The 17206-nt window shown below is 40.3% G+C and overlaps 1 protein-coding gene across 3 annotated transcripts in view; it reads right to left on the minus strand.

Moving 5' to 3' along the window:
- LOC133486415 (collagen alpha-3(VI) chain-like) overlaps positions 1-15761 on the minus strand; it is a 105838-nt gene extending 90077 nt beyond the window's left edge. The window contains exons 1-4 of one of the 3 annotated variants that reach the window (XM_061791493.1): positions 15570-15761; positions 8905-8989; positions 3951-4547; positions 1683-2276 (exon numbers count right to left, since the gene is read on the minus strand). In XM_061791493.1, the coding sequence (XP_061647477.1) occupies positions 1683-2276; positions 3951-4547; positions 8905-8989 (1276 nt within the window). In that variant the 5' untranslated portion in view covers positions 15570-15761. Of the gene's footprint in view, positions 1-1682; positions 2277-3950; positions 4548-7176; positions 7229-8904; positions 8990-15569 lie in introns of those variants that run through there. The other 2 variants (XM_061791496.1, XM_061791495.1) reach the window with 2 other exon arrangements.
- Between the last annotated feature and the right edge of the window lie 1445 nt (positions 15762-17206).

The following is a 17206-nucleotide window of genomic DNA, read 5'->3' on the forward strand; positions in this document are numbered from 1 at the left end:
TCCCACAAATCAAAACTTGTCTGGGACAGACTTTCATTAGAATACCCCAATGATCAGGAATTTCAGCACACTTTTCAGCCTCTTTAAAGAGAAGACATGAAATTGGCATTTTTTGACGGGGAGTCCTGTCTCATGCATTTAAGACTTGGAAGAATAACAGCTTTATCATCCAGTGCAGTCTTATAACTGGCTAAACTTGGATATTTCAGCCCACTTCAAACTTGAGAAAACATCTTGTGGTAAGATTTTGATGTTTTGTTTTGGCAACATTAGCTTTATCTTATGGTCATAAGTAACTGTTAAACATGCATCTTTGCCGTGGTGTAATCGCTCACTCGCACACACTACAGTTGAAGTGCAAGTACCAAAAATGATCGCGTAAAACGTCTATGCTTTGTCAATACATTTGTACAACCAACAGCTTCTTCATAAAAATAATGAAGCAATTAATGTTTCTGTAAGGCCTTATGCATGTGTTGTTGGTTTTTTGGCACTTAAAAAATGAAATGGTGGCAGGTGTGTGTGGACTCCCATTTAACATGAGTTTGAATGTGACTGGTTACTCCTGAACTCAGCCACATCCCATTTATAAGAGGGAGTGCACCTTCGTGCAACCAGGTTTATTTTTGTTTTATATCAACTTTGTTTAACTAGGTAAAAGACCAGTTGAGACAGATAATCTCTTTTGTAATGGTGACCAGGCCAAGAAGGCAGGCAGCAAGTTAAACCCCAAGTTCAAGTCAATCATATACAAGAATATTTCAGTTGTTTATTTTCAGCTCCCCTTTCAAAAAGAAAGAATCAATTGAGTTGTACAAATTTTAGGTCACATTAATGGTGGAAAAAGTTTCAAAATTATTTATTTTGGTCTAAATTCTTTTACATCACATAAAAGATGGCATTTGAACAGAGGTGTGTAGACTTTTTAGATCCACTGCAGCCTTGTTCCTGTTTTTGTAATCTCTGCCTGGTGAGCCTACTGTGCTGTTTAATAAGTTGACACAAAATAGTAGAGACAATTTCCTGAAGCTGAATTTGCCTTAATTTATTATTTTATAAATATTTTCTTTATTGTATTTTAGATGATGTGATATTGTTCAGAAACATCTGACTTTGCACATGCATATTTTATTTAAATATTTTTCGTTTATTTGATGTTTATGCTCGTTTAAAAAAATATATCATAAGTTACTCAGTTACTGAGTACTTGAGTAGTCTTTTCACGATATACTTTGTTATTCTTACTCAAGTAATTATTTTGAGGACTACTATTTACTTTTACTTGAGTCATATTATTCTAAAGTAACAGTACTCTAACTTGATAACAATATTAGGCTACTTTACCCCCCTCTGCACACAGTCCTGCAGCTTGAGGGAGAGCCTTATTTTTCAGGATTTCAGACTTGAGAGCTTTATTTTTTGGCTTTATAAAAACACTTCTCTGTGGTGTATCGAATTTACAAGACATTTTTTGGCCTCTTTAATGGGTTAATGACTCTCCATACCTCTATGCCAAATGTTTAATATTTGTTTAAGTGCATTTTTTGTGAACTGAGTCAGTTTATTTATATGTTTTTTATTTATCTAAGATATTTTATTTATTGTTGTTATTGAGGACTAGAGCTATAGAAAATGGATGAACGTATGAAATGTATGGATGTGTTTGGAGGACAAAGCCTTACCTGGCTCAGTGGGCACTTCAGTCACCACGATACCAGCCAAAGTAGAAAGTGCGTTCATGATCGGATTCGGGTTGCGATGTAGCATACGGAAGTCCTTCATCATGAACACGACACTCTCGTCAAAGGCAATCTCCTTTAGCTCTTGCTCCTCGGCCGTCTTCGAACCGGCGGCCAAGGTCAGCACGCCCATTTGCAGCAGAGCCCTGGCCGGCCCTCTCACATCATCAGCGGACCTTTTCGTGGTCATCAGGAGCAAAAGCTGCGGGACGCCTCGTTGAAGGCGACTGCCCTTGTCAGGCCGGAGCATGTCAGTCCTCACAAAGTCCAAAGCCGCCCCGATGTTGACCGCCTGGCCCTGTCTGGGTTTGATTCGACCCAAAGCGCTCGTTAGTTCATCCTTGGATCCGTAGGAGTTGAGGTCCATCTCCAGTCGCGGGACGTTGCTGAACTGGGCCAAACCCACTTGCACACCGTCCGGGCCAATGGGCATGATGTCGATGAACTTCCGGATGTATTCACGTACGGAGTTGATAACTGTGCCACCCATTGTGCTGTCAAGGAGGAAAATGATGTCTCTTTCTCCAACGGCCAAGGCTGGTGAGGAGAGAACATAGATCAATAGGAGACTCAAAATTAAGTACAACTTTGATGAGTTCTCCTTTTAATGCTAGTAGCATTGCTAAGTCCCCATTATAATCATTAGCCATTTAGGTTCCTTTCATTGTGTCACCATGTACAGTGCTTAACCACCACCCAAATTGAGGTGATTTTTTTGTGGGGTTTTTTTGGGAGGGGGGGCTAGCGCCCGCATTAAAGCACTTTACAATGCTGAATGCCCTCTTTATTAGACCACCTGTCACAAAAACAAAAAGACAGCATCCAGCATCATGAATTGCTTTAAATGCAGACACTCCCCCCCATTCATTTCATTCATTCATCCATCTTCCGTTCCGTTTATCCTCACTAGGGTCGCGGGTATATATATGTATCTATGTATATATAATTTATTTTTTTTTTACACTGGATGCTTGCTTCAATGAGACAGTGGTTAACAAATCTATTAGACCACCTGTCATAAAAACGAGAAGACTCTGGCTTTGTGAAGTGCTTCAGTGTGGGGTTTTCCAATGTGAAAATCTTGTTTTATTTATAACAACAATAACGAATTTCAAAGTCACCTTGTTTATTATCAAATTTAAGCCAGATAATAATAACAATAATAATGGCAGTGCGGTGACCGACTGGTCAGCACGTCTGCCTCACAGTTCTGAGGACCCGCGTTCAAATCCGGCCTCGCCTGTATGGAGTTTGCATGTTCTCCCCGTGCCTGCGTGGGTTTTCTCCGGGTACTCCGGTTTCCTCCCACATCCCCAAAACATGCATGGTAGGTTAATTGAAGACTCTAAATTGCCCGTAGGTGTGAATGTGAGTGCCAATGATTGTTTGTTTATATGTGCCGTGCAGTTGGCTGGCGACCAGTTCAGGGTGTACCCCGCCTCTCGCCCAACGATAGCTGGGATAGGCTCCAGTACGCCCGTGACCCTAGGGAGGATAAGCGGAACGGAAGATGGATGAATGAATAATAATTATTATTATTTAACATTAAAAATGTAATTTCAACGACAAAATGAAAGGCTTTTTCCAAAGCTGCCCTAAATGAACATTGATAGTTACCAAAATGTTTTTTTTAAGAGTCCACAATAGAAAAACTTTATATAGCTGGATTAACAAATTTATCAGACCACCTGTACAGTACAGTAAAAATACAATACAGTATCCGGCATTGGGGAGCACTTTAATGCAGACTCTTTTGATTTCTGCCAGATCTCGATGTTGACGTTGAAATGAGGAATGTCACACTAAACTTTTTATACCCATATTTGAGCCAGCTAATATTAATAATTATAATGACGCATTAACTATATCATCTTTACCACAGCCTAAAGTAAGGTTTATTCCCCAGTTGCCCGAAATCAAGAGCAATAACTGCCCAAATCAATTTGACTGTTTCTTCAATAGACAAGTATGTAGAAAGTATTTAAACCAAATGATATTGTTGACGCCCAAAAAAACATCATTATTATTGTTATCCAGAAATTTTCAGATTTGCAGTTTTACAAAATAAAACAATAGCACATGATTATGTCTAGCTCACAGTTTAAGGACCATTGGATGCAAGCTGTCGAAGGATTTTTAGGTAAGAGCAAAATCTTTAAAAAAAAAAAAAAAAAAAAAAACAATAACCACAATTACAGAAAAGTTACCTACCTTCTGTGAACTCATTCTGTACTATAATGGTGCGCTGGACCACACCCTGAACCAACGGTGACAGCTGGTCACCCACGCTCGCCACTGTTCTGAAATCAGGGGCCGACAGGACAAACGACCTATCGGTAGCGACTGCTTCCACATCTCCAGTGGCAGTGTTACCGATGACCACCCCAAACGTGATAACTCCGGCCCTCCTAAGGGCTCGGTCACCAGCACCGGTATCATCAGTGGATGGCCCAGCACTGATAACAACCACCATCTGGGGTATGCCCTCCTCTGCCCTGCCCCCTGCTGATTCGCTCAAAAGGCTCTGGGCTACTTCCTCCAAGGCCAGGCCCAGGTTAGATTGAGGAGTCCCTGAGTATTTAAGTTCCTTCACAGCCTCCAGGACGGACGCTTTGCTGTCATAGCTACTGAGATAGAACTTAATCTCTGGGTTGGCGTGGTACAGGGCTAAGGCCACCCGAACGGTCTCTCTGCCCACATCGAGGCGCTCAATGATTCTCAACGCCAAATCACGCACGTATGGAAAGTTTGCTGCTCCAACGTTCTGCGATCCATCAATTAAGAGTACAAGGTCTGCGGAATCTTGCGCTTTAAGGGGGGAGAGAGAGAGAGAGAAACAGAACAAAATGGAACTTGTGAAAGGGTTAACGGTGAAAAAGTAGGGAAAGAATCTTGGGTGTCAAGTCACATTCAGTGTGAACAAATCATTGCAAAAAAACATCATGCTGCATGTCGGCTGAACCAAGGAGATTTGCCCAAGTGATTCCAGTTGTGAGCTGTCTTTAGTAGATTACTCCAAAACGTAGATTAGAATGTGGTGTTTGGTTTCACAATGACTTAACATGTGGCTCGCATACTTGACCAATTTGCAGGTCTTGTTAGTTTAGATGAGTTCAAAGGAAGCTACCAATAACTAAAGTGACAATTTTACACATTTGCCTGGATTTGGGGAAAATAGAATAGAACATACACTCCTCTGCAAAAATATTGAAACAGAGCATTTCCTTTATCGTTGCCGTGAACTGAAAACATTTGGCTCTGACACCAAAAGATGAATATGAGACAAAAGAGCGACGAGTTCTGGATCGGATACACAACTTTTGGTGAAACCATCCACTTTTCATGTGAGCACAAGTATTGGAACATCAATCAATCAGTCTAATTTTATTTATAAAGCACTTTTCATGCAGTGAAATGCAACTCAAAGTGCTTCACATAGTTCAAATCAAACCCTCCTGCCCCTCAACCACACACACACGCACACACTTACACACACTATCCATGGGGTGGACAAACAAGTCATTGTGAAGCTGAGAGAAGTTGTGTATTGGATACAACAGTACATACAGTGGAACCTTGGATTTCGTAAATATCATGTTCCTGAAAGTCGGATTTCCATCCATCCATCCATCCATCCATTTTCTGAGCCGCTTCTCCTCACAAGAGTCGCGGGAGCGCTGGAGCCTATCCCAGCTATCATCGGGCAGGAGGCGGGGTACATGGAATACGCCTTGCTGTCCGTTGAACCCTTTATACACAACCTATGAAATGCTTCGGATGAACGTGCACCTTTTCTGGGAATTCAATGGCCTAATCACACGTTTTTTATTCCTAGTACAAAAACCAAGCAAATGTTCGAAAACGGGGACAAAATTTAGATTTAAAAATTAATAAATTGGTGAATCATACCAAAACTAGTGGATACGAAAAACGAGGTTCCATTGTAAGGATAAGAGGTACAGAAAATGGATGGATGGATGTAATGTTGCTCTTGTCTCATATTCATCTTTTGATGTCAAACCCAAATGTTTTCAGTCAGAAATTGGCTTCACTGTTCAAGCGCTCTTGGGCAAAAGTGTATCTACAGTAATCATGATGGGGAAAACAATAGGCTGGGGAAAATATGCCTTTCTATCTTCGTCTGGGAATAATGATGAGCAAAACACTAACATACTGTACGAATGTATATTTTATTGCGACAGAGGAAAACGATCTATTTTGATGATGACGTTGATACAATGCGTTTCTTGTACAAACTCCATGGTTTCAGCCAACCATGCAGACTCGTGTTATGGACCTCAGATAAAGTGACCAGTAATGACCTGCTGGCTCATCCTTTTGTGTGCTGATGTTTGTACTTAGTCAGTTTTGTTCCATAGCTCTTAATATTTAGTATTCCAAAACTTACCATGTATCGACCTCTCGGCTCGATCGACTTTATCATCAATTTCCATTTCATTTATTTTCCTTTGAAGTCAGTACTTACTGAATTTGGTTACACATCTGCATTGTGAAGTAACTATTAAAATAATTGCCACGGGTCAACCTATGGGCCCAACTGACTTGTTTTTTAGTACTTCTTCAGCAGTGTCAGAATGGAGACCAGTCAGATTCATCACTGTCTCAGATACACAATGTTACACTTAAAAAAAGAAATAATAATAATAATAAAAACCAAACATTTAGACATTGTGATGGATAAGGGCAAACATGTACAGGACACATAAGCAAGTGGTGGTGAGTGGTTAGCAATTGTTAAAAGATCACTGATTGGTGTAGAAGTGCTGATGTGCTGTTGTGGTATCAATATATATTATGTGAGCTCTTAACCCTCCTATCATCTTTGGGGTCAATTTGACCCCATCCAACGTCTTGAGTCATATTTAATGACTTTTCTTACGTTGTAATTTAATGGAGAGACTGGGTAGTCTTTGGGAAGTTCCCCTGGGAGAATATATGAAACATATTTAGGGCTAGTTAGGTAGGCAACAAACAAACAAAGTAACTGCCGCATGAACTTGGATGGGGGAAAAAAACAAATGTATTTCTAATCATTTTCTGGGGGTGTATTTTGCTGGGGTAAAAAATATAACGTAAGGTAACAGGAGGGTTAATTATGTGATTGATAATAACAGATAATGTAAATAACTGGCATATTTCAAACCTGAAGGACCAAAATATTTACGATTCAATGTTTTCAAGTACCAAACAGAATTTGTTGGGTGTAGACATGTGGCTCTCAAACACATGCATCTGAGGGGTTTTCTAAAAGTAAACATAGCAAGTGATGTTAATTTTTGTAGATAATGAAAGGTTACTGTAGGTAAAGTGTATCTGATTGTGTTAATAATAAAAAGTCAGCCACATGTGCAACGGAGTCCATCCGGCACATGCGGACACATTAGTATGATAGTGGACGACTGTCCCATTTCATTACCTGTCCCTCCTCTAGCCCCGGGGGCTTCGTTCGTCATCGGAGAACCCCACGACTGTGCCACTGCATCGCAAAAACCCACTAAATCTAAAACCTACTAAATCTTGGCTCAGATCCCGCAAGGCCAGAAAAGAGTCTACACTGAACATATGACTTTGACGAGGTTGGCTAGCAATCTCCCTGAGCTCCCAGTCAACAGCGTCCTGAACTCCGACTGCAAACACCTCCACGCCGGCCATTCGCAGCACTTGCGCCGGTTCGACCACGTCGTCCTGCGAGCGGCCGTCCGTTAGCACCACCGCCACCTGTGCCGCTCCTTCGCTAGCCCGGCTGCCGGAAGCGCTGTTCAAATGGCTGCGGATCAGGAAGTCCAGGCCCAGGCCCGTCCGGGTGCCCCCGCCGTGATACGACATAGCCTTGACGTGCGCCAGGACTCCCTGCGTTGTCGGGTACCTCTGGAGGTGGAACTCGGTTTGCGGCTTGGTGTTGTACTGCACTAAAGCAAATTTGAATCTCCCCCCTCCGACCTGGTCCAATGCTTGTATCGTACTGTACAGAAAATGTCTGACACTCAAAATTCTCCTTTCCCATACTCCACGACGAATCCACTAGAAAGTATACATCAGCTGCCAAATCGCTTGCACAATCTTCAAAAAGAGAAAAGATCGGTGTGGAGGACAATATTAATGACCAATTCCACTCTTTTATGAGTTTAATATGAACATTCCTAGCTGTTGTTTAATAATATATCGTAATCCCCTGCATATTTGCGGCTCACTATTCACAAATTCACCCATTCGTGTTTTTTTCTGTGCAACTTTAACCCAACTATTGATGTTTGTTGGGCTCTTTCTGAAACAACCTAAGATGCTACAAGATGCCACCAAAGCTATCTATATCGGAAATTAGTATAGCACTTGGTGTCAAGGAAGTATGCTGAAATGCTACATCTCAAATGAGATACGAGGCTTAACCCAAAGAAGTTTAACCTGGGCTCTTATTGGAAGTTTGAGAGTCTTCGCTGCGTGAGCATGTACACACGCACTTCTGACTTCTGTAAGCCATTTAATTTTAACGGTAGTGCTGTAAGACATGTTTGAAATGATATGAAAGTGTTTTGATATCATAGTTTGTGCTATGTTTATAGTTTGAACTGTTAATATAGGCAATTATAAACACGTCAATTACTCGCTCCTTTTCCTTGCAAATAGCAGGGGATTACTGTAATCATGAAGGTTCGCAAACTGGAGGCCTCAAAAGTATAGTAAGTATGGATTTCTCCCAGTAGGGTGCGCCTAAAACACTTGGTCAAATTCTGAACTTGTGGAGTTGACTTATTAGAGTTTTCGTTTTTATGGCGAGTCGTCAAAGATGCAATGACAAAAATGCAAATGTTTGGCAATTTAGCACTGCTAATCTGTCTAGCCGTAGTATACATTGTTCCTATTTGGTAGCAATCAAACAAATCTCTGGTGTTCACTTTTCAAGGGCTCCTAGAAATGGCCCAAATGAGCCTAAAATAGCTGCTTCAAAGCAAAATGGTGGACTTCCTGTGTCATTTTTGCGGGTCTATTCACGATAGACCTGACTAGCAAATGTCATACAGCTACAGTAAGTGGAACTGACTTCAGGGGCTTAATTTTCAGAAAAATGTTAGCAATTTCGAGAGGGCATCGCCACTGTTGAGAATCACCTGTAAAATTCAACTGGACTCATTGGAGTTCAACTTACCATCCTGAGCATCGAGTTTCGGGAGAAATCCTGAGAACAGGACCCCCAGGAGGGCGCATAGCGGTATCAACCGATGCCTCGTCATCTTTACAAGAAAAACAGGGAAAAAGGAAATTTTGATTTAGTTAAGAAGACAGCATATCGGACGGGTCAGATCAGTCTGGACTTTGTTAATCAGCAATTAATGAATTGTTTACTTGACTTGGCAACTAATTCATGTTTAATAGGAAATGGCATTAGTCCACATGAACTCACATTTGCTGACTGTCAAGTACATGCTAAATCAGGAGGTGGCACCATAACCCCCAAATGTAAGGTCCTTTTTCTAGCAAATTACCCGTACAAACATTTGTGGAAATGACATAATACTAAAAAAGATTTATGTGTGTGGATGGCTGATGCAAAGGCATTTCACATTCACACCAATGGACAATTTCCAATTAACCTACTGTGATTTATTTTTTTATTTTTTATGGATGTATCTATGTATGTATATGTAGAAATCAATGCTGGCAGAATGAGAACATGCAAACTCCACACAGAAAACCTCAAACCACACATACCGGAACCCTCTCTCGCTGTGAGGCAACAGTGCTGACCACTTTGTGTGTGTGCATGGACATGGTATAAGTAATCTACCGGTTATGTAACATGCTGACAAGGACATATTTCGTATTTTTAAGCAGGTCAGTAAGCACTCCCAGGGCAAGATACTCCAGGCTACAACTATTACAATTTGTGAAGTGTTCAGGAGGGATTGCAACGGACTACACACTCACATGCATACACACACTGAACGGAGCAGACTGCACACATAATGTCGCACGTAACAGAAACAAAATGTTGCAAGTACAATGGCCAACTCCCTGTTCAATTTTGGACATTGGGTCCTTGAGACGTTTTTGTTCGTCCTGCCACGATGGATGTGTGTACTGTACCCCGTTCTGTGTCACTTGGCCAAACTGGTGTCTGGGGGGGATGTCCACAAAATTTCGTTTTGACCAGTGAAGCAAGTGTTGGGGGCTGTTTTTTCCCCCCAAATTTTCTAGAAGGTCTACTGAGTAAATTGTGCCTTATCTGTATAGGAAAAGTGTCAGGAAGGAAAAGCTTTTATTTTTAATGAATGGAATAAATCCCTGGGTGTGTCAAATGCTTCTACACCTAAGACGTCTCAGCAACTCCCAACAACTATTTCTCCCTTATTAGGGCAGTTCAAAGAAACCTTGGAATCGTTGTCTATTATTATGGCAAATGAATTGCCTTTTTGAGGGCCTCAACATGCCAGAATGCGCAATTTAAAAAATAATAATAATAATAATGATTCCCTCCAAAAAACCCTGACACAACTACACTGTTTCATATTGGGGGGAGGGTTTGGTGTCACAGTTTGATGATCATTTCAAAGATCTGTCATGAAAAAGAGGGCACAAGGTGAGGTCAAAGATAAGGTGCTTGTAAAGGTAGAAAAATATAACCCCTGACACCAGTGTCACCGATCGGCACGAAATTTGTCTATTGTACTTTGATGAACTCCTACAAGGGAATTTGCCCAAATGAGCCCCAATCGGAAGCAGGTATCCTAGACAGATTGGCGACGGTAGATTGCCAAGCTTTATTATTATTATTTATTATTAAAGTTTGCATTAATAATGCTTTCAAAGTTTTGAAGAAAATGTGTGTAATAGGACACATTAAAAAAAGTCTCAGGGACTAATGCCCGAAATATAACAAGTAGTTGGCCATTTTGGTCTGAAGCAGCCATTTTGGGCGAATTCCAGGGCTTGCTTCAAGGGCCCGGTCATAACTACTCGCAGCTTGAATAAGGGAGTTGGCCATTGTACTTGAAAGCAGCCATGCTTTGGGTGAATTCCCTTTAGAGTGGCCCCTGGAAAGATAAGACCAAATTTAGCCCTCGATACCAGTTTCACCAATCAATACGACATGTGTTGGACATGTCTAACAGGACGCACAAAAAAGTCTCAAGAACCTGTGCCCAAACTTTAATAGGAAGTCAGCCATTTTTGTTTGAAGCAGCCATTGGAGGGGTGATTTTGTTTGCCTATCCGGCAGACAGTTCACCCCCACCCCACCCCATCAGGGGGATTCCATCAACTCCTCCCATCGTTGAACTTACGCAGCACTGAGCCTGCCCTGTTGGCGATTAAGTTCTGGAATGTCCGTCACTTTACTAAGGAAATCTTTGAAGATGTCTACACAATGGGGCACAAGTTCCCCATACAAATGCCAATGATTTACATGTCAGGATCCCAATAGAAAAGCATTTTGACGTAGCATTTTGGGGGGGTAAAAATGCCGCCCTGTGAGGCCACACATTGCACATACCAGAAACGGCCACTGACTGGAAGGAAGACCTACTATACACAAGTCCACAATGCTGCCCAGACCCCAGACTCAGGAATTTTCATAGTTAAATAATTGTATCAATGAAAAAAATTTGGATATTTTCACATGAGCTGATTACCTCCTACCTTCAACCTTCTGGCAACTTTACAGAAAATAATTATAGTAATAGGTCCCTATAAACAAATAATTAGCCAACTCGATAGAAACTGCAATTGTAACTCCACACTGCCACCTACTGACAAAATGCAAGGGAATGAATCAATTCCAGACTAGAGTACAGCCTCTCAGCTAAAGGATGTGACTCGGACAGGAGGCTCCATGATAAAGTTACAAGCTCAAGGGGGAGTTTTCGACACAGCTGTTTTGTGTTAGTCTGTCTGACAGGGAGCAGATGTTCACTGGCTGGACAACGGTGCCCATCGTCGGCCCTCACGCTAGCCTACAGGTCAGGATGTGACATTGGCGTGGGATGGCAGCGATGGCGACAATCAGGAAGAAGACATTTGAAACATGGCATAATCTTTGTGTTTTCGCCACCCGACGAGTAACAGTTGAAATGCTCTCTGCTGATTTACACCCATAGTCACTGCCATAAAAAAAAGTAGAAGCTTTCAGAACGCTCCAGGTTTCCACACATCTGCGCTGCATCATGGAAAAAAAAAAAAGCGAGAGCGCATGAGAGAGTGGAATTGTCATTAAACATGCTGATTTATAGTGTATTTCTTCAAATGCTTTGTTAAGAGTTCTTCTGCCAACAACAATACGAGCATCCAAGAGGGGGTGGCACTAAATTATGTGAACACAAACTAGAAGCACAGAGCAAAGTGTCCCTCTTTCTACATCTTAGTATCTACATCTTACATCTTATAGGACAATATAAGGCTACTCATTGTTTTTGTTTGTTTGTTTTTTTTGTGATTTTTGTAATGCAGTTTGCAGTTTATGTCTACTAACGTTTATGAAAACAAAACAGATGCAAAAGTTTGAATCCAGAAAAAAATATCCAAAAATAGAAGCCAACAGTTGTGTTTGAATTGCGTATATTTACTTGATTATTAAAAATCAACAACATAAAAACTGTGTAAGTAATTAAGCTTATATGTTGACTATTTGAATTAAGTTCTCTCGCCATCCTATCTTCTGTCCATGCATTTTCTAAACCGCTTATCTTCATTATATTTAGGGGTGACCTGGAGCTTATTCCAATTGACTTTAGGTGAGAAACTGGGTACACCATGGATTGGTTGCTGGTTAATCGCGGGTCACATATAGACGACCAGCCAAAGAGATCACGCACAAAGGTACTCACTCCATGATCTTACGCCGTTGAAGTGTGAGGTTTAAATAAACTTGTGTGTTTAGTTGTGTACATTATGTTTTTGCCAAAAAAGACATCAAAACAGTTTTATCACGGGCAAGTCAATAACAAACGGATTTTGCACCAGTCTGAGGCATCGGTGAGCACGTTGTGCATGTACAGTAAGTGTGTACTATCAATCGCAATACAAAAAAGCTATTAAAACTGCAAGCAGTGATAAATGGGCAATTGGGGAGGATGCATGGCTTTAAACATTTGGAAAAAGCATGCTCTATTGTGTTTAGGTCAGGTCATTTAAGAATACAGTAGTCCTACTCCTTGAAATGGTCCCCAAACTTTGATGCTATGCTACACCCACATTAATAGCGTCACTCATCTGTCCAGAACACCCGCTTCCAGTTGTTGTTCATTTAGCCTAATTCCCTCGTAAAAAGTTCTCAAAGGACAAGCCCTGTAGTTTGTCCAAAATGGAAGTTTCAAACCAAGATGTTGAATTTTAGGCATGGGTGCTTGAGACTTTTTCGTGCGTCCTGTTATGATAGACATGTCCGCCCAATTTCGTGTCGTTGTGTGAAACTAGTGTTGAGAGCGAATTTTTTTCCAACATTCCAGGAGGTGCAACTGAGTGAGAGATTTCTATGCCAAGGTCCTTCCACATTAGATGGCATCGGTAAAAAAATTTGCGTTACCCATCTGTCTGGCATACCTGCTACCAATTCTGGCTCGTTTGGGTGAATTTCCTAGTAGGAGTTTGTCAAAGTACGAACCCTGGAATTTGCCCAAAATTTCTGTTTGAAACCAAAATGGCCAACTTCCTGTTCAATTTCGCACATGGGTTCTTGAGACTTTTGCGTGTGTCCCACGATGATGGACAACTTTTGTGTTGATGGGTGAAATTGGTGTCGGGGGCTAATTATTTTCTAACATTCAAGGGTGAGCGAGTTTTGGCGAGGGGTTTGTTCGGAACCCCTAAAATACACACACTTTCATCAGAATACATGCACTTGCAAAAATGGATGCGCTTTGGGGCGTGTTGAGGCACCATAAAAGTTTATTTGTTGTAAGAACATGAAAAGAGGAAACGTGACTTTCATGACTGTAAAACTGTCCACAGGGGTAAATGTTTGTCTATGTGTCCTGTGATTGACTCTATGACTGCAGCAAATTATGGTAGTATAGTGCGTCGCAGTAAAACGGAAGATTGACAGGTCACACAAGGTTCTCAAAGCACTACTGGCCCACTATCACATCACAATCCACCCCCCTTCATCCCCTTTTCCTCATTCTCCTCCTCTTCTTTCCACATCTAAACACGTCTCATCTGGCTAGCTGTGTGGAAAAAAAGACATCTCCACACTTTTCCATTCTCTTGCTCACTTCTTTCAAAGGAAAGAGAAAGAGAGAACGAGAGAGAGAAAGAGAGAGAGAGGAGGGTGTGGTTTTGGGCGACTGCTGCAGTGGAAAAATCTCGCCCATCCAAAAAGACTCATCTGCAAAGCAACTGTGAGGATTTTGTGCAGCTTGGAAGTGTGTCGAAAATGCAATTTATTTATTTCTGGAGTTGCACGCAATGCAAAAGGCAGGTCACCGTATTCCAACTTCAGCATCCAGTTGTGTTCTGCATGTCATATTAGGTCCTTGTAAATGTTAGGTCCTTGAAAATAACAAAAACATGACTGTTTTATAAGCTAGGTTTCATTTTATTTTTTAAGTAGGTCAATTTGACTCGTAACAGCGACATTGGTTTTAACCCAAAATCAATGTGACCTGCTCCATGTTTAATCACAAAACTGTCAAAAATCTAAAATAGCTTAAAATTACATACAATATATTAATACAACAAAGAGTATTAGACCAGCAAGTATGTTTTTTACCTAAAAGTTGTATACATGGGAAAAATATCTAACATTTTCATTTTTAAGGTAAATTTTACTCTTTATACCTGCAATATAATATGAGGGCTAACCAAAGATATTCATGACCTGATGTATACGTAATCATCAAAAAATAGAATAGCACAATGCAAATGATAGTATTTTGAATTATTACTTTTTTAAATAAGAAAAAAAGGCCCTCAGAATGTATTTGATCTGAATTTTAAATTAATATGTACAAAACAAAACAGGCTAATGTGAGTGACTATGTTTACTTATCCAAAACTATAATAACACAATGTAAATTCTATTTTTTTCAATTATTTTTTTGGATAAGAAAAAATAAGTAATCATAATCATAATAAATTTAATGACTTTTTAAAAATGTTTTTTCAAAACAGGTTAATGTGAGCCAAAACATATAATAACAAAATGCTAATTTTATTTTACTATTATTTTCTAATAAGAAAAAAATGTAACCCGATTAAATTTAATCAGAATTTTGAAAAGATATTTTTATCAAGATTTTCAAAATTTGTCAGTTTGACTTGCTTGAAAAAACAAAAAAACAAAGCAAATGTTACACGTTTTTTAATAACACAAAAAAAAAACAAGCCCAAAAAAATGTTTCATCTGAATTATTTTTTTTAAATATTTTTTGTAGATTTTCTCACTGAGTCAATGTGATCCACTATTTTTAATTAACATTAAAAAAAATAATAACACGATGCAATTCCATCAGAAAAAGTTAAGTATAACAAAATGGAGGCAAAATAAACATAATAAGAATTTCATATACCTTTTTTCAAGATTTTCAAACAGACTAATTTGACCCAAACCAGTCCAGGAGCATGAAAATACATTACAGTACAGTATCAGTTGAAAGTTCAGACACACCTATCCATTGCAACAGCATTTCTTGAGCCCAAACTTTTAAGTGCAACTCACCGTTAGCCCCTCGCTTAAGTATAGCCTGGCGAGTCCAAGTGACAGCGCGCTATATAAACTGACAACCCTGTGATTATATATTATACACGTGCATGTCATGACTGGAGACTGATGCTGCGGTCGAAAATCGGCATGCAACAAAATAAGGTTTAAAACCTTACCCTGAACGGATGCTGCGGGCGCTCCACACTATTTGCTTCTTAAATTGAAGAATAATAACCTATCAGATGTAAATGCTAGCAAGCAGACTAGTGGTCATTATCCTTTTGATAAGGTCCGAAAGGTGGGGAAAGGGTTTTAGGAAAGGCAGTCAAGCAGTCACTCTCCCGGTCTCAACCCAGAGGAGTTGTGGCGCCGAGTTCCAGGCTGGGATGGGACAAATTTCCAAACTCTTGGAATTCTGCCACCTCACTCTATTCCTCCCACTTCTCTCTGAAGGAAAAAGAGGAAGAGGGGGGAGTGAGCACTAAATGAAAAGCAGACACATACTGCTGCCCTGTTTGGTCTGGATCTGAAGGCAGTGAGATGATGTCACAAATTTCTTTCTACCTCGGTTGTCATCTCCACCGTTCCTACCAACTTTCCACATGCGGCGGATGTTATACAAAAAGCTGTTTGTTAACATTTTTCTTTGATCCCTCACTCAGACACACCTCTCAGCTTTTTGTATCCCTATGAGCTTCTCCAGCATTTGAGTTGCTAAATAAACACACAACATTCTTTTGCGACAATAGAAAATATATTTTTACAAATATTTTCTGGAGTGCAGGATAACTTTGTGCAAGTAGAGCTGTTTAATTAAACCTCATGGACCTTTGTGTGCGATTGCCTTTTATGGTTTGTCTATCTGTGCCCTGTGGTTGACTAGTCCAGGACGTACCCCTTTTTTTGCTGAAACACGCTGGGAAAGGCTCCAGTTACCCAGGCCAAAATGAGGACTGGCAGTATTGAATATGGAAGGACGGAGGGCCGTGATAGAGCTGAACCGAAATATTTATTAAGTTTATTCATAAACATTAAAGCTTTAGATATTTTTTAAATGTTTTTCTCTGGGCTGCAGGATATTAAGCCAAGGTTAACTGTGCTCGTAAAGCTGTTTATTATTTGGTCTGTTTAACTGCCACTTCTCCTCCAGTCACCACCCCACCCCCATCCGCAACGCTCATGAGGATAAGATGCATTAAATGTGGATGGATAGATGACTACGATAGAGCTGAATGCGTATATTCACCACTGTAAACTTATTTACAAACAATGTTCGAAAAAAAAAACACTTTTGGCTTTTTGGAGAAGCATTTGTTTGCAAATGTTTCATTCTAATGCATGCTCTCTTCCATTTTGTATTAATTAATGTAGCTTTAATTTATTTTAATCGCAGGAATTTGTTTGACTGTATTAAAAGTAGGCTATATGCATGCAACAAATTTTACAATCAGGAATGTGTATTTTAGAACATTTGTAATTACACAGTGGAGTGAATGAAATTATTTGGTGACAATAGAAGGAAATGGCCTAAGCACAGAAAAAGTAACTTTTTTTATGGCTTTATGGTGATAATTTACAGTGCAGCATAGGGGTTCGGATTCCGTTCACTGTACAGTAGGTTGTACATACAGTATGCCACCAAGTCTTGGTGGCAAGCATGACTGAGCATAGGATTAACACGAATGGCGATGTTTGTGTAACCCTTTATGAGGTGCTAATTATTGAATAGAGATTTACACCGTGCTCTATTGGCCCGGGAGCGACAGTATACTGCTGGCACACGAGCTGTCAACAGTAGCACTGTGGAGTAGTT

Source organism: Phyllopteryx taeniolatus, chromosome 12 (genome assembly GCF_024500385.1).
Source record: "Phyllopteryx taeniolatus isolate TA_2022b chromosome 12, UOR_Ptae_1.2, whole genome shotgun sequence".
Lineage (NCBI taxonomy): Eukaryota > Metazoa > Chordata > Actinopteri > Syngnathiformes > Syngnathidae > Phyllopteryx > Phyllopteryx taeniolatus.